This window comes from Sorex fumeus, unplaced genomic scaffold (assembly GCF_029834395.1).
Source record: "Sorex fumeus unplaced genomic scaffold, SorFum_2.1 ptg000008l, whole genome shotgun sequence".
NCBI classification, from domain to species: domain Eukaryota; kingdom Metazoa; phylum Chordata; class Mammalia; order Eulipotyphla; family Soricidae; genus Sorex; species Sorex fumeus.
This window is the reverse complement of record NW_026606065.1, coordinates 11,279,234-11,294,194: the sequence shown is the minus strand read 5'-3', so window position 1 is coordinate 11,294,194 and position 14,961 is coordinate 11,279,234. Positions and strand designations below refer to the sequence as shown.

The 14,961-nt window shown below is 44.3% G+C and overlaps 1 protein-coding gene across 1 annotated transcript in view; it reads left to right on the top strand.

Annotated features, from left to right (window-relative positions):
* The first annotated feature begins 3,650 nt into the window (after nucleotides 1-3,650).
* DDX43 (DEAD-box helicase 43) overlaps nucleotides 3,651-14,961 on the top strand; it is a 30,130-nt gene continuing 18,819 nt past the window's right edge. Inside the window, exons 1-5 of the mRNA XM_056109496.1 lie at nucleotides 3,651-3,876; nucleotides 7,972-8,027; nucleotides 9,352-9,478; nucleotides 10,798-10,932; nucleotides 12,332-12,413. Of these exons, the coding sequence (XP_055965471.1) occupies nucleotides 3,651-3,876; nucleotides 7,972-8,027; nucleotides 9,352-9,478; nucleotides 10,798-10,932; nucleotides 12,332-12,413 (626 nt within the window). The remainder of the gene's footprint in view (nucleotides 3,877-7,971; nucleotides 8,028-9,351; nucleotides 9,479-10,797; nucleotides 10,933-12,331; nucleotides 12,414-14,961) is intronic.

The following is a 14,961-nucleotide window of genomic DNA, read 5'->3' as shown; positions in this document are numbered from 1 at the left end:
TAAAAAATTATAGAAATCTGTAGTAGTATCTGGGATTTTTTATATTTTTTAAGAAAGCTTAGAATCACAAATGGAATAAGAGAAAGAATTCTTTTTTATTTCATATTTTATTTTTATGAAGTTGTTCACAATAATTTATTATGTTCATTATTCCAACATCAATCCCACCATTACATTACACCTTCCCCCACCAATATTTCCAACTTCCCCAACCACCACCAAGTCTGCCCCAATACCAGGCCCTAAATATTTTATATTGCTTTTTATGAATAATTATCTACAGATGATCAAAAAGGTTTTCTTAGAAGATAAAAATGTGTGAACATTGTTGTATCTCACCCTGGAGCCATTGAGCCCTTGTATAAGAGATTACTAACATGATGTTACAGGTTGAGCCTTGTGTGCTAACATTTTTTTAAATTGAGATTAATTGCCTTCTACTTTATATCCTATCCAATATGTGCTACTCCTGGCACATCAACGATATAGAGTATGATATGTGGCATGCTCCAGGAATTCTAAAATTTTAAATAAGGTGATACACCCACCTGGAGTTAAATTTTAACTGGATGGTGGCTTTGGGGTCTGAAGGCATCTCTGCAGCTTGTTAATCTCTTCTGAGGTTTACTTGTGAGTCTCTGGATCATGGCCAGTTATGAGCTTATATGGCGACAGAGGCAATTTGTGGATGTGACTGATGGAATAACAGGTGGGTGGGGGGAGGTCTCCCATCCCAGCTCTGTGAAGGCCTGGAGATTTCAGGCACAAAACCTGTATACCTGAGTATTTCAACAGATTCATTCATGGATGAGGCTCGTGGGAAACTGTGGAGATTGTTGGTGGTTGGGTTCTGGAGGTTTTAAGCTGCTGGGGCTCTGTCTGGGTGAGTGGGGGACTCATCTGACTCCCTCCGGGGTGCGCCTGATATGAGGTTCAGCCTGGTGAGGGGTCTGGAGGCATTTCTCTAGCTTGTTGATCTCTTGTGGAGATTGATTTGTGAGTCTCAGAATTCCTTCAGGTAAAAATCATTAAGATTCTTGGACTGGAAAGTACAAAGGGTAAGGTGTTTACTTTGACCACAGCCAACACTGGTTCAATCCTTTTGCTGCATATGGTCCCCCAAGTACTGCCAGGAGTAAGTCCTAAGCACCATGGGGTAAAACCCCAAAACTGAAAAAAGAAAATTAAAACAAAATTCACCCCTGGGTAAAGCTAAAGTTCCAATACTGAGTCTTGAAGTCTGTAATAGGGTATTGTTAAATGATTTCTCTACTCTTTGGGGATGATCAAGTTTAAGTTAAATAATAGGAATTCATTGAGTATTGATATCATTGTTCTTAAATATGAATTACTGGACTTGTTTACTTCTGGGTAAATTTTTTGGGCAGTGCCAGGAATCAAACTTAGGGCCTCACAGGTGCAAGGCAGGTGTGCCGCATCCCCAGCTTAAGCTGACTTTTGAACCTAGGGATTTAGGCCTTAAAATGTTGTCCAGAAAATTGCTCTCAAGGAAGCAATGTGAAAATGTGAGAATTTATTTCTAAGTACCTGAAGATACTTTATAACACAGTTATTAGAATTACAACTTTGAAGATACAAATTAGGGTTTTAAGGTTTATTCCTGGGGCTGGAGGGATAGCACATCCGGTAGGGCATTTGGCTTATACTCAGCCGACCCAAGTTCGATTCCCAGCTTCCCATATGGTCTTCGGAGCACCGCCAAGGGTAATTTCTGAGTGCAGAGCCAGGAGTAACCTCTGTGCATTGCCGGTATGACCCAGAAAGGAAAAAATAAAAGATTTATGCCTTCTAAGAACTCTATGAAATGTCAAATCATGGAAATGAGAGAAACAACTCTGAATCTAAAGGTTAGGTACACATTTCAGTAAGATTGTATAAATAATGGAGGTATTTTGTTAAGGGAAAAAAGAAGAGATTCTGTCCTGAAGTAAAACACTGAACTGGAAGAAGTAAAGTTACATGGAACAGAATGGGAAAGTGAAAGAAAAGTGTAGAAGGTTTGTGGGAAGGACTCAGGGAGAGATACTTGTGTGTGATCAAGCAGAATAATTCTAATGAATTATTATAAGAAATTTTAGATTAAGTTATACTTAAGCAAGATACACTTAAGTAAAATCAGACTTTAACTTGCCTTTACTAAAGGGATGAAAGTATCCCTAAGGCTTGTCATCTGGGCCAGGGCAATACTACACCAGGTAGGGTGCTTGCCTTGTACACGGCTGACCCAGGTTTGATCCCTGGCAATCCCAAGCCTGCCAGGAGTGATCCCTGAGTTGCAGGGCCAGGAGTAAGCCCAAAGCACGACCAGTGTGCCCCCCTCCCAAACAACAACAACAACAACAACAACAAAAAGACTGCGGGCAGCTTTTATATGATTATAAGTTATATAGCCTGGTTAGGGTTTGGAGCGATAGCACAGTGGTAGGGCGTTTGCCTTGCACGCAGCCAGCCTGGCCGAGACAGGTTCGATTCCTTCTCCCCTCTCGGAGAGCCCGGCAAGCTACCAAGAATATCTCACCCGCCCGGCTCCCCGGGATGTATTCTACATGCCAAACACAGTAACAACAAGTCTCAAAATGGAGACATTACTGGGCCCACTAGAGCAAACTGATGAACAACGGGAGGACAGTGCTGCCAATGAGCCTGACTAGAAATAAAGATTATCAAAATTACTTCAGATACTGTTACTTTTACCACAAGAGCCTTAATTTCCTATATTTGACGGATGACTGAATTGAGATTGTTCAGAAATTTTCAAGTGTCATCAGAGTAGGGGTACTCCTAGCTGATCCGACCTCAGGCCATTCTGCAATGATGAGAGTGCTTTAGGCAGTTATCCAGAAAATTTCATTAGCTCTAAAACGACAGCAAACTTTCAGATCAAGCATTGTGGGAAGCATTGAAACAACACCCCTGCAGGGCAGATTTTGATTTTAACTTTTGTAGTTATGACAGTTAAAAAAAAAAAAGCCACAGGACTAAGCATATAAAAATGCTGCTAAAGTAGCAATGGTACCTTTTGACCAACTTCCAGTTTCAAACTTTTTGCCTACTTTGGTCTTTACAAATCATGGCTAAAGACATTTCCAAGGGGCAGGGGGATGATCAACTTATGATGTTTTTGCACGGGCGCCCTGGGTTTGATACCCAGCCACTGGGTGGCCCTCTGAGCACCCAAGGATATAGGGCAAAACCAAAAACATTTTACAAACCACCGAGATGTGAAGAACACGGAGGAAGCGTTCAGAGCCCCACCCCCACCCCCATGAAGTCGCAATCCTCAAAAATAACCTGCGTAGGCGGCAGCCTCCGCCTCCGCCTCCGCCTCCGCCTCCGCCTCCGCCTCCGCCTCCGCCTCCGCCTCCGCGAGGGGCATTGACCTGTTCGAAGCCCGCTTGCGGTATCGCGAGAGGAGATTGGTCCAAGCGTGAGGGTCCCGCCCACGACACCTCGTCCACCAATGGCGTCGTGTGGCCAGGCGGGGAGGGCGGGGCTAGTCTCGCGCGGGCGCTCAAGTAGCGGCTGCGTGGCGCGGTGCTGGCAGACCCGGTCTGCGACGACGACGACGGCAGCGTCCGCGGTGCCGAGCCTCAGCGACGTCGGGCGGGCCGGATCTTCTTCCCGGAACCATGTCTCAGCAAGAAACGGGCGCCAACGCCTCCCCCTGCGTCGTCGCTTCCCGGCGAAGCTCGGCCGTGCCCCGCGGCCCCGAGAGGAGACCCTCGGAGGAGTCGAACCGGAGAGGTCGTGGGGGCCGCAGCGGGGACCGAGGCGGCGGCTGGAGGGAGCCCTCGGGCCCCCAGGAACCGCCGCTCTGCTTTGAACTGAAGAACGATTGGGTTGGCGCAGTGATTGGTAAGAGCCGGGGACCCAGTCAAGCGGTTCGGGTTGTGGGTGGGTGGGTGGGTGGATGGATGGATGGATGGATGGGTGGATGGGTGGGTGGGTGGATGGATGGGAGGATGGATGGATGGGTGGATGGGTGGATGGATGGGTGGGTGGGTGGATGGATGGGAGGATGGATGGATGGGAGGATGGATGGATGGATGGATGGATGGTTGGATGGATGGATGGATGGATGGATGGATGGATGGGTGGGTGGATGGATGGGAGGATGGATGGATGGGAGGATGGGTGGGAGGATGGATGGATGGATGGTTGGATGGATGGATGGATGGGAGGATGGATGGATGGGAGGATGGATGGATGGGAGGATGGGTGGGAGGATGGATGGATGGATGGATGGATGGATGGGTAGGTGGATGGATGGGAGGATGGATGGATGGGAGGATGGGTGGGAGGATGGATGGATGGATGGATGGATGGATGGATGGGTGGGTGGATGGATGGATGGATGGATGGGAGGATGGATGGGTGGGAGGATGGATGGATGGATGGATGGATGGATGGATGGGTGGATAGATGGGAGGATGGATGGATGGATGGATGGATGGATGGATGGATGGATGGATGGATGGGTAGGTGGATGGATGGGAGGATGGATGGATGGGAGGATGGGTGGGAGGATGGATGGATGGATGGATGGGTGGGTGGATGGATGGATGGATGGATGGATGGATGGATGGATGGATGGGAGGATGGATGGGTGGGAGGATGGATGGATGGATGGATGGATGGATGGATGGGAGGATGGATGGATGGGTGGATGGATGGATGGATGGGTGAATGGATGGGTGGATGGATGGATGGATGGATGGATGGGAGGATGGATGGATGGGTGGATGGATGGATGGGAGGATAGGAGGATGGATGGATGGGAGGATGGATGGATGTGGAGGGAGAACAGATGGATGGATGGATGGGTGGGGGGGTCAAGGGTGGAGCCTGGGCCTCCAGCTCCGCTCAGCTGGCCTCCAGGTGCCTGCCAACCCAAGGGGTCCAGATCGCTTTTCGTTGTTTCTTCTAATCTCTGCCGGTTCAGTAAGCCTTTCGCTGTTTCATATGGAAGAGGCCTGGAGAGAGCCGATTCCGTTCAGATTTCTGGAATCTTTGGCATGATAGAGCAAAGCCTTTGACAGCTTACTCAAATGAACAGGAGCACCATGCTGAAATCAATCTAAGCACCATTTAAAGCCTTTAGCTAGATAGATTGTTACAGGACCGCGCAGAACAGTTGATAATCTTGCACGTAGTTTAACTTTATGACTTTTTTTTAATTAATTTTTTTTGCTTTTTGGGTCACACCAGACAATGTTCAGGGGTTACACCTGGCTCTGCACTCAGGAATTATTCCTGGCAGTGTTTGGGGACCAATATGGGATGTCAGAAAACCTGACAGAACCTGGGTTGGAGGTCTGCAAGGCAAATGCCTTACCCACTGTACTATCACTCCGGCCCCAACTTTATTATTTCTTTACCTACAAAAAAAGAAAACCTGAATTTTTTAACTACATCATGAACTTTAAAATTTCGTTTCTGAAAAGCACTTAAAAGTTAATAGAATGTAGATGTGCCCCATTTATTGCTAAAATGTCTGAGGAAAAGTCCTACACTTTGCCCATTAGGTAGGTATAGGAGCTAATAATTTACTTTATATTTTTTTAATCGGAAAAAGTGCAAGCCTGATTGCTAGAACAGCCAGAGATCCATTGATTCCTCTAGCAGGCTCAACTCAAAAATCTGAAGATTGATACTTCATAAATTAAAGCCACTCAGTTTGCTATGAATGAAATTCACTTAAGCTCTTAACACTTAATGAGCTCCTGTGAAGTGTAGGCTGAGTGCTAAAGGACACACATTTGATGTTGGTTTTTGATCACCCCCACCTTTTTTATAGTAAAAAAATTCAACAGATTTAAACTTATTAACCTACAGTCTATGATATAGCATCAACTGAGAGAGCAACATTGTATAGTAGTTTGAGAGAATGTTTTCTTCTTGCTTTACTGAACTATGCTTTGAACTACTCCCCATTTCCCTCTGGTAACCACTATTCTGTGGTTCAGTTGGATTACATTAGATGCTTCATAGAGACAGAATGATTATTTTTAATGATTTGCTTAGTCCCACAGTATAGTGTCAGCCAAGTTCATCCATCCATATGGTACCAAAAAATGGCAGGATTTCCTTTTTTTTTTAATCACCATAAGATACACAGTTACAAAGTTGTTCATGATTGGGTTTCCATCATACAATGTTTCAACACCTGTCCCTTCACCACTGTACATTCTCTGTCACCCGTGTCCCCAGTTTTCCCCTGTCTCCCAGTCTGCCTCTATGGCAAACACTTTTCTTCTTTTTCTCTCTCTCCTCCTACCTTTTTTTTTCCCTTTTAGGCACTATGATTTGCAACATAATTAGTGAAGGGTTATCATGCATATCACCTTTCCTCCTTTCAGTACCCAGTTCTTGTCCAGAGCGATCGTTTCCAATTGTCATTGTCATGGTGAAGAATTCCTTTTTTAAGTCAGAAAATTTCTGTTGTGTGTATGTTATATGTTCCAATCATTTGTTAATACTGAGGTTGATGAGTCATGCTACAGAGAACAAGGGAATGCAGGTATCATGTTGAGAGACTTTATTTCAGTTCTTCTGGAATAATGCACAGGAATAGAAACATAGGACAAGGCTTTCAGTTTTTCAAGAAATCTTTTTTCATAGTGGCTGCACCCATTTACGCTCCCACAGTGTGCATCCTCACCTACACTTTTACCGTTTGTGTGTTTTGATGATGGTCATTTGAGTGGGTGAGGATATCTCACTGTGGTTTTGCTTTGTCTTTCCCTGGTTTATTTAACATTATATATATATGTAGTATATATACACATGTATGTTGAGAGGATTAGAAGACATATATATATAGAACATATATATTTAGAGAAATTTGTATGTCTTTGGAGAACTACTTTTTTGGGACCTTTGACCACTTCTAACTGCATTTTGTTGTTGCTGAATTGTAGTGTGCAAGGATTCCATTTTCTTCACATCCTTACCAATATTTGGGATGCAAGCGATAGCACAGCGGGTAGGGCGTTTGCCTTACACGCGGCCAACATGGCCGACCCGAGTTCGATTCTTCCGCCCCTCTCGGAGAGCCCGGCAAGCTACCAAGAGTATTGGATATGCCAGACACAGTAACAACAAAGTCTCCAATGGAGACGTTACTGGGCCCGCTCGAGCAAATCGACGATCAACGGGAGGGCCTTTACCTTTACCTTTACCTTATTTATTTTTAATTTTTTTTATTGAATCACCACGAGGTACAGTTAGAGACTTATAAACTTTCGTGCTTATGTTTCAGTCATACACAATGATCAAGTACCCATCCCTCCACCAGTGCCCATTCTCCACCACTAATGTTTCCAGTATCCCTCCCACCCCACGACCCACCTCTGTGGCAGACAAGGATGCAATTTATTTTGCTTGGATGATAAATCCTTAGTATTGACCTCTAGGAAAGGAGCCACTTAGCACCCACCAAAAATTGGGAAAGAAAACTCTTTATTCTCATTTAAAAAAAAATGAAAAGAAAACTCTTTATTCTGTTGGTTCAAACTGGAGCCTAGGAACTTTTTTCTTTTGGGGAGGTCACACCTGGTGGTACTTGAGAGAACATGCAGCATCTAAGATGGAATTCAAGCCATGCATATTTTTAAAACCTTATTAAAAAGCTTTTTCAAACTTTCTCTCTCTCTCTCTCTCTCTCTCTCTCTCTCTCTCTCTCTCTCTGATTTAACGAAGAACTGAGGTGATTCTTTGAACAAAGTAGGTAAATTTTCCTGACTTCAGCTTGGTTTTTTTCCCCCTTCTTTTAAATTACCTTGTTTTATGGGCTGGAGAGATAGTACAGTGGATAAGGTGCTTGCCTTGCATGTAGCTGACCTGGCACCAGATACGGCCCCCTGAGCACAGAGCCAAGAGTAAGACCTGAGCACCATTCAGTGTGACCCAAAAACAAAAACCTAAAAATTACTTTTTTTTAAAAAACAGGTCGTGGTGGGTCAAAAATACGAGATATTCAGAGTACAACAAACACCAAAATACAGGTAAGTGATTTGTTTGTGTAAGAATCATAGTTCATAGGACTGGAAAGAGCACAACGGGTAGGGTGCTTGCTATGCATGTGGCTGACGTGTGTTCGATCCCCAACATCCCATAGCGTTCCCTAAGCTTGACATGAGTGATTCCTGAGCGTAGAGCCAGGAGTAATCCCTGAGCATAGCTGGGTGTGCCCCCCTCCCCACTGAAAAAAAAAAATAAGGAAAAAAAAAAAGCATAGGTCATTTCTATCTCCCTTCTGTTCAATGATAACTTACTATAGAAATTTAGATAAAAGCATCAGACATATGGACCCAAAGGTCTGGAGAGCATGAGGTTTGATTCCCAGTACTACATGGGCCCCCAAGTACTACCAGAGCAACTACCTGAGCACCATTGAGTATGACTCCAAAACCAGAAAAAATAAATCAAAAACGCAAGCAAGCAGGGGCCAGAGAAATAGCTTCGAGGGGCTGGAAGCTATTTCTCTGCTACTAAGCTATTTCTCTAATAGCACAGCGGGTAGGGCGTTTGCCTTGCACACGGCCAACCCGGGTTCGATTCCCAGCATCCCATAGGGTCCCCTGAGCACCGCCAGGGGTGACTCCTGAGTGCAGAGCGAGGAGTAACCCCTGTGCGTCGCTGGGTGTGACCCAAAAAGAAAAAAAAATAGCTTCAAGTTCTAGCAAATGGTTTGAAGATAGATAGTAGGCCTGGATTCAATCCGCAGCATCACACTATCCCCAAACACTGAGCTGGTTATGAGCAGGGAGAGAGGCAGGAGTAGCCCCCAACACCAGTGGTTATGGTATAAGAGCTAATAAGAAGGATGGGGAAACATGTCATTTCTATCCTCCATAGACCCGGTCTGCCTTCTTGTAGCGTCCTTTATACTGCACACGTGTAGCAAGTGTATCATCCCTCGCGTTAAAATTTTTCATCAGTTTAGTTAGCTGTTATTTGCACGAATTAATCCTATCTACTATCCCTTTTACAATTCTGAAAGATCTAGCCCGAACAAATGACTATTTTACAGGGGAGAGAAGTCAGTCCCAAAATATATCATGAGGTAATCAAGCTTAGCACCTTATTTGTTGGATCTACTTCCTGACACAGCAGTTATAAAGTTTAAACGGTCCTGCTCCTCCCCTGATCTCACCAGGCCGGTCTCAGTGAACAGGAGCAGCAGTCTCCTTGATCAACTAGAGCGGTCAGGGCTGATCAGGAGCAACATCACATTTATTTTGTAGTATTTGTAGTTAACTGCTGGGAGGGGGTTGGGGACCGGACTTGAATCTCACTCTTTTCCCCTTTTATATCATCACCTTATAGATAACAAAAGGATGTTCTGGAGCTGAAGTCAAAATTTTTGGCAGCAAGGCAATGCAGACAAAAGCAAAAGCAGTGATAGATAATCTTGTTAAAAAACAAGAGAATTATCATTCAGAACCTAAAATTGGTAAGTTTTGCCTACCGCCACTATAGATAGATCTAGTTTTGTTCAGTGTCGTAAGCCATAGTTGAGTTTCCTAAGAAAGCATTCACTGGCTACTGTTAACTCTAACTTGTTAAGAATTTTTCCTTACGAAATCCCACGATATTCGTTCCCTCAAACTAGATATTTACTTAACCTCCCTGGTCAAGCCAAGCAGTTTATAGAGATGAAGTGGTATATGTGAATTTGTCCTCAGACCTTACGATCTCATGATGTTTTTTCCTTTTAATAAGTTAAAAAATACTTTCCATTTCACAAATTTTTAAAAAAATTTTTTTATTAGTGAAACACCATGAGGTACAGTTATAGACTTACAAATTTTTGTGCTTGGGTTTCAGTTATACAATGATCAAGCGCCCATCCATCCATCCACCAGTGTCCATTTCCTACCACCACAGATCCCAGTATCCCTCCCACCCCCCCCCATGCTCCCCCCATCCCACCCTGCCTCTGTGGCAGGGCATTCCCTTCTGTTCTCTCTCTCCTTCCGGATGTTGTGGTTTGCAAAAGAGGAATTGAGCGGCAATCATGTTCGGTCTATAGTCTACTTTCAGCATGCATCTCCCATCCTGGGAGGATCCTCCCAACACCCTTTATTTGGTGCTCCCTTCTCTATCTGAGCTGCCTTTTCCCCTACCATGTGTGGCTGGCCTCCAAGCCATGGAGCAAAATTCCTGGTACTAATCTCGGCCGCTCCTGGGTGTTAGTCTCCCATTTACACAGTGGAGTACTATATAGCTGTTAGAAAAGATGAAGTCATGAAATTCACATACAAGTGGTACCACATGGAAAGTATCATGTTAAGCAAAATGAGTCAGAAAGAGCGGGATAGACACAGAAAGATTGCATTCATCTGGGGAACATAAAACCACTTCACAAATTTATAGTAATTGGTGATGAAGTCTATGACCAGAATTGTTTTGCGACCGTGGTACTAAAGCCCTAAATTTAAATTATTCCCCCTTGCCAACCTCTCCCTTCGCTCTCTCCACTTCCTTCTCTTTGTTTCCCATTGTTGTTGTGGAGAACGAGAGAGGCTCCACACACGTTGGGGCAGGGGGCAAACCTTTTAGTTGTGAGGCTCACATCTGAGGGCTCAGTGCTCCCCAGATTGGTTGTGGTACACGCACACATTTAGCAAAGTCCTAAATTTTGTATTTTGAGTAGTTAGTTAGATTAATCCTGGTTAATTGGCTCTGTCTAGTTATAGTAAACGGTTTTGGGAATTTTGACTGCTGTGCTTTGTTTTGTTTTAAAACGAATCGGGCAAAACTTCTTAGCAGATCTTGTTACATTGCAACCTTCTGTTGGAAAAGACATGAAGGCAGAGGAAAGTGCTGTGACAGAGGACCAGCCCCTGATAGACTGGGATCAAATTCGAGAAGGTGCTGTGAAGTGGGAAAAAAAGAAGTGGGCAGGTGAGTGTTTAATTCTAACACATTATGTAACATGTTACATGACATTTATAGGTTATTGGTATTTCTGCTCATTGAGATTTTTTTTACTGACACCTCATTTGAGGATTTTTATCATTTTTTAAAGGTCTGCTATATTTAGCAATATATCTACATGAAAATGATAGTAAAATTTGAAACTGATAGGAAGACTCACTACTAAGAAATAACAGTACCTGGATTATTTATGCTGTGATGAATGCTTTAAGTAAAAAGTTTAAAAATTAAATTTGTTCCAGTTTTTGTAATGACAAAGCTTGCTGTAAAAGTTTAGTGAAATAGAAGACCAAGCTCAGGGGGAATATGAAGGGAATAAATCTGCCAACCATAAGTGGTTAACATCATTGCAGTGACTAAGCAACTGTTGATCTTGCTGTGTCCTGACAAGGACGAAATAAATATTTTGGGAGATAACGTACAGTACCATCTTGTGGAAATATGCATTGAGAGGATTTGTGTTGGGATGGGGTGGTGCGGAAAAAGGATTGAGTTTGGAGTAGGTGTAATGGACAATGAGAAAGAAATGGGGGTCCGAGAGAGAGTACAGAGGGCAGGGTGATTGCCTTGACATAGTCAACCCTGGATCATCCCCCCACCACCATATATGGTTCCCTGCACCACACCAGGGGTGACTTCTGAATACAGAGCCAGGAGTAAACCTTGAATTCCTCCAAGATAGAGCAAAAAAAGAAGCAAGGACTGCACTGAAGCTCAGTGATGGAACAAATGCCATGCATGAGCTGATCCCCGGCATTAAGAGAGGAAGGGCCAGTGAGATAGACCCAGGCATCACCTAGGTGATGACCTGGAGTGACCCCTGAGCACTGTCAAAAGTTCCCCTCCCCCTCATTGCTGTCTGGGTCTCACCACCAGCGATCCTCAGGGGCCATTCCCGGCTCGGTGCTCCTCCTCAGAGCATGCATTGCAGCTCTCTGAGTCATTTCCCTGCCATGGTTCTTCTTTTCTGAAACTTAAGAATCTCTTTGGGGGGCCAGAGAAACAATACAGGAGGTATGGCACTTGCCTGGCATGCAGCTACTTCCATAGGCCTGGTTCAAATTGCCAGGCTGCATGCGGTCCCCTAGAACAAAGCCAGCCATAGTCCCTGAGCACTGCCAGGGGTAGCCTCCAAAAGAAAGAAATAAATAAATGAAATTCTCTTTAGGGAAAACGGTGCAGAAAAATAAAATTAAAAGCCCTTTCTTAAAGGTAGTTATAAGCCTGACGGGCAAAGCGTAGAACTGTCTGAAAGTGTATCTTGCATAATGAACTTAGTATGTATTTTGGTTGATTTCTGTCACTCTGAGTGTCAATGAAATGTAAATTACCATTATCGAAGTTTGAATTTTCATCTTTGTCCCAGATTTACCTCCCATTAAGAAAAACTTTTACACAGAGTCAAAAACCACACGTTCAATGTCACAAGGACAAATAGAGGATTGGAGGTTGGTAATTTTATTACTTTGCGCTTTTATATAGTATCTTGTTAGCACATTAGAGGGTGATGAGATAACTGCGTTTGAAAACTGTAGCACTGTAGCCCTGTCCTCCCGTTGTTCGATTTGCTCGAGCGGGCACCAGTCACGTCTCCATTGTGAGTGAGACTTATGACTGTTTTTGGCATATCGAACATGCCAGAGTGAGCTTATTTGAAAACTGTACATATTTAAATGAAAATCTGTTTGCATCTATATTCGAGTGATCTTTGAGCATTGTTACCTGTAAATCAACAAAGACGGGAAAACGGTTTCCATTTTTCGGTGGTAGAGTCATAACTGTTGACTGGTAGCTATTGAACATTTAAAATATGGTTTAATCTACGTAACAAAAAATGAGTAACATGGTTTAAGAGTGATGAGTTTCGGACCTGGAAAGATAACAGTAGAGAGGTGGGTTAGGCACTTGCCTTGCACACAGCTGACCCAGGTTTGTTTCCTGAACCCCATGGATTCACCCAAGCCCACCAGGAGCGATCCCTGAGTAGAGCCAGGAGTACGCCCTAAGCACCACTGGATGTGGCCCGAAAGTGAGAAAAAAAAGTGTTGAATTGAAATGTTGTTTTAAAAGGTTGGAAATAAATCATCGAGGTTGGCATTTGGTATGGATAGGAGACATGGCTTCTGCCACGGCCTCCCGCCACCAGTTTTGATATGTGTGCTTTAATGTGAAGACTGTCACTCTCCCTCCTTCCTGTGGCTTGTCATTTTGATTTTGAATAGATTGCCCTTAATCCGCCCAAAGATGTCTAGTATATTTGAGGAAATGAGTTTGCGGTTGTTGGGGGTTGGGCCACTCCCAAATGTGCTGGGGACACACCTGGCTCTGTGGTTGGGGTTCGCTCCCAGGGGTGCTGGGGATAGGATGGGGTCAGTACATGCCGTGCAAGGCCCAACCTTATCCCCTGTGCTGTCCCTGGCTCCAAATCGAGGAAACAAGTTTCATTTATATATTTTGACTTGAAAAGATTTCTGTTGATTTTTGGGCCACACCAGTGATGCTCAGGGGTTACACCTGGCTATGCACTCAGGAACTACTCCTTGTGGTGCTCAGGGTACCCTATGGGATGCCGAGGATCAAACCCAGGTCAACTGCATACAAGGTAAGTGCCCTACCCACTCTGCTATCCAGCCCTGGAAATGATCTTTTTTTTTGTTTGTTTCTTTTTTTTCACAGCTACAAGGTTGTTCATGATTGGGTTTTAGTCATACAATGTTCCAATACACATCCCTTCACCGTGTACATTTCCTATCATCAGTTTTCCCAGTTTCCCTCCCATCACCCTCCCCACCTGCCCCCCCATCCTGCCTCCATGGCAGGCACCTTCTCTCTCTCTCTCTCTCTCTCTCTCTCTCTCTCTCTCTCTCTCTCTCTCTCTCTCCCTCCCTCCCTCCCTCCCTCCTTCCCTCCCTCTCTCTCTCTCCCTCTCTTCTCCCTCTCCCCCACCTCTCTCTCTCTCTTCCTCTCCCTTCCTCCATTACAATTTGCATTATACATACTGAGAGGTAATCATGATTATGTATATATCTTAACCTACTTTCAGCACACAGTTCTTGTCCAGAGTGATCATTTATCATTTCCACCTATCATTGTCTTACTGATCCCTTCTCTATCTGGAAATGAATTTTTAATTTAAAGATACGCAGTTGACACATCCTACTAGTGCACAGCAAGGTCAGACATTTATTTCTCCAACTGCTGAAAAATAATAAAATAATCTGATTGTGAATATTAAAATAATTTCTTATTCTTTAATCCTTATTTGGAATTAAAGATCCTGGTGGCAACTTTTTGTTTGTTTGTTTCCTATTAAAGTCTCTTCGAAGGTCCAAAGAGAAAGTACTGGAGGTAAGGCACTTGCCTTGCATGGGACATCATCGGCTTTTTGAATATCTAGCACCGTATCATCCCCTGAGTACCACCAGGGGTCATTCCTGGGCAAGGAGCCAGGAATATGGGAAGAACCCCGGCAGGCATACTGCTGGGCGTGACCCCAAAGTCTAAATAATAATAAATAATGTCTCTTTAAAATTAGAAAGCACTCTTTTTTTTTTTTTTTTTTTTTTTTTTTTTGCTTTTTGGGTCACACCCGGCGATGCACAGGAGTTACTCCTGGTTCATGCACTCAGGAATTACTCCTGGTGGTATTCGGGGGACCATATGGGATGCTGGGAATCGAACCTGGGTCGGCTGCGTGCAAGGCAAACGCCCTACCCACTGTGCTATTGCTCCAGCCCCAGAAAGCACTCTTATTTTGGATTGGGATAGAGCACAGACTTTTGTTTATTTATTTTTTTAGCTTTTAAAAATCGAATCACAGTGAATTACAAAAGTTTTAATGATTGAGTCTCAGGTTGATACTGTTCCAGCACCAATCCCTTCCTCAGTTTCCACTACCACCCACCGGTGTCCCCAGTTTCCCTCCCACCCCCCCACCCCCCCCCCCCAGCCTGCCTCAGTGGCAGGCAATTTCCTCTCCCATTGCCCTCTGCCCTC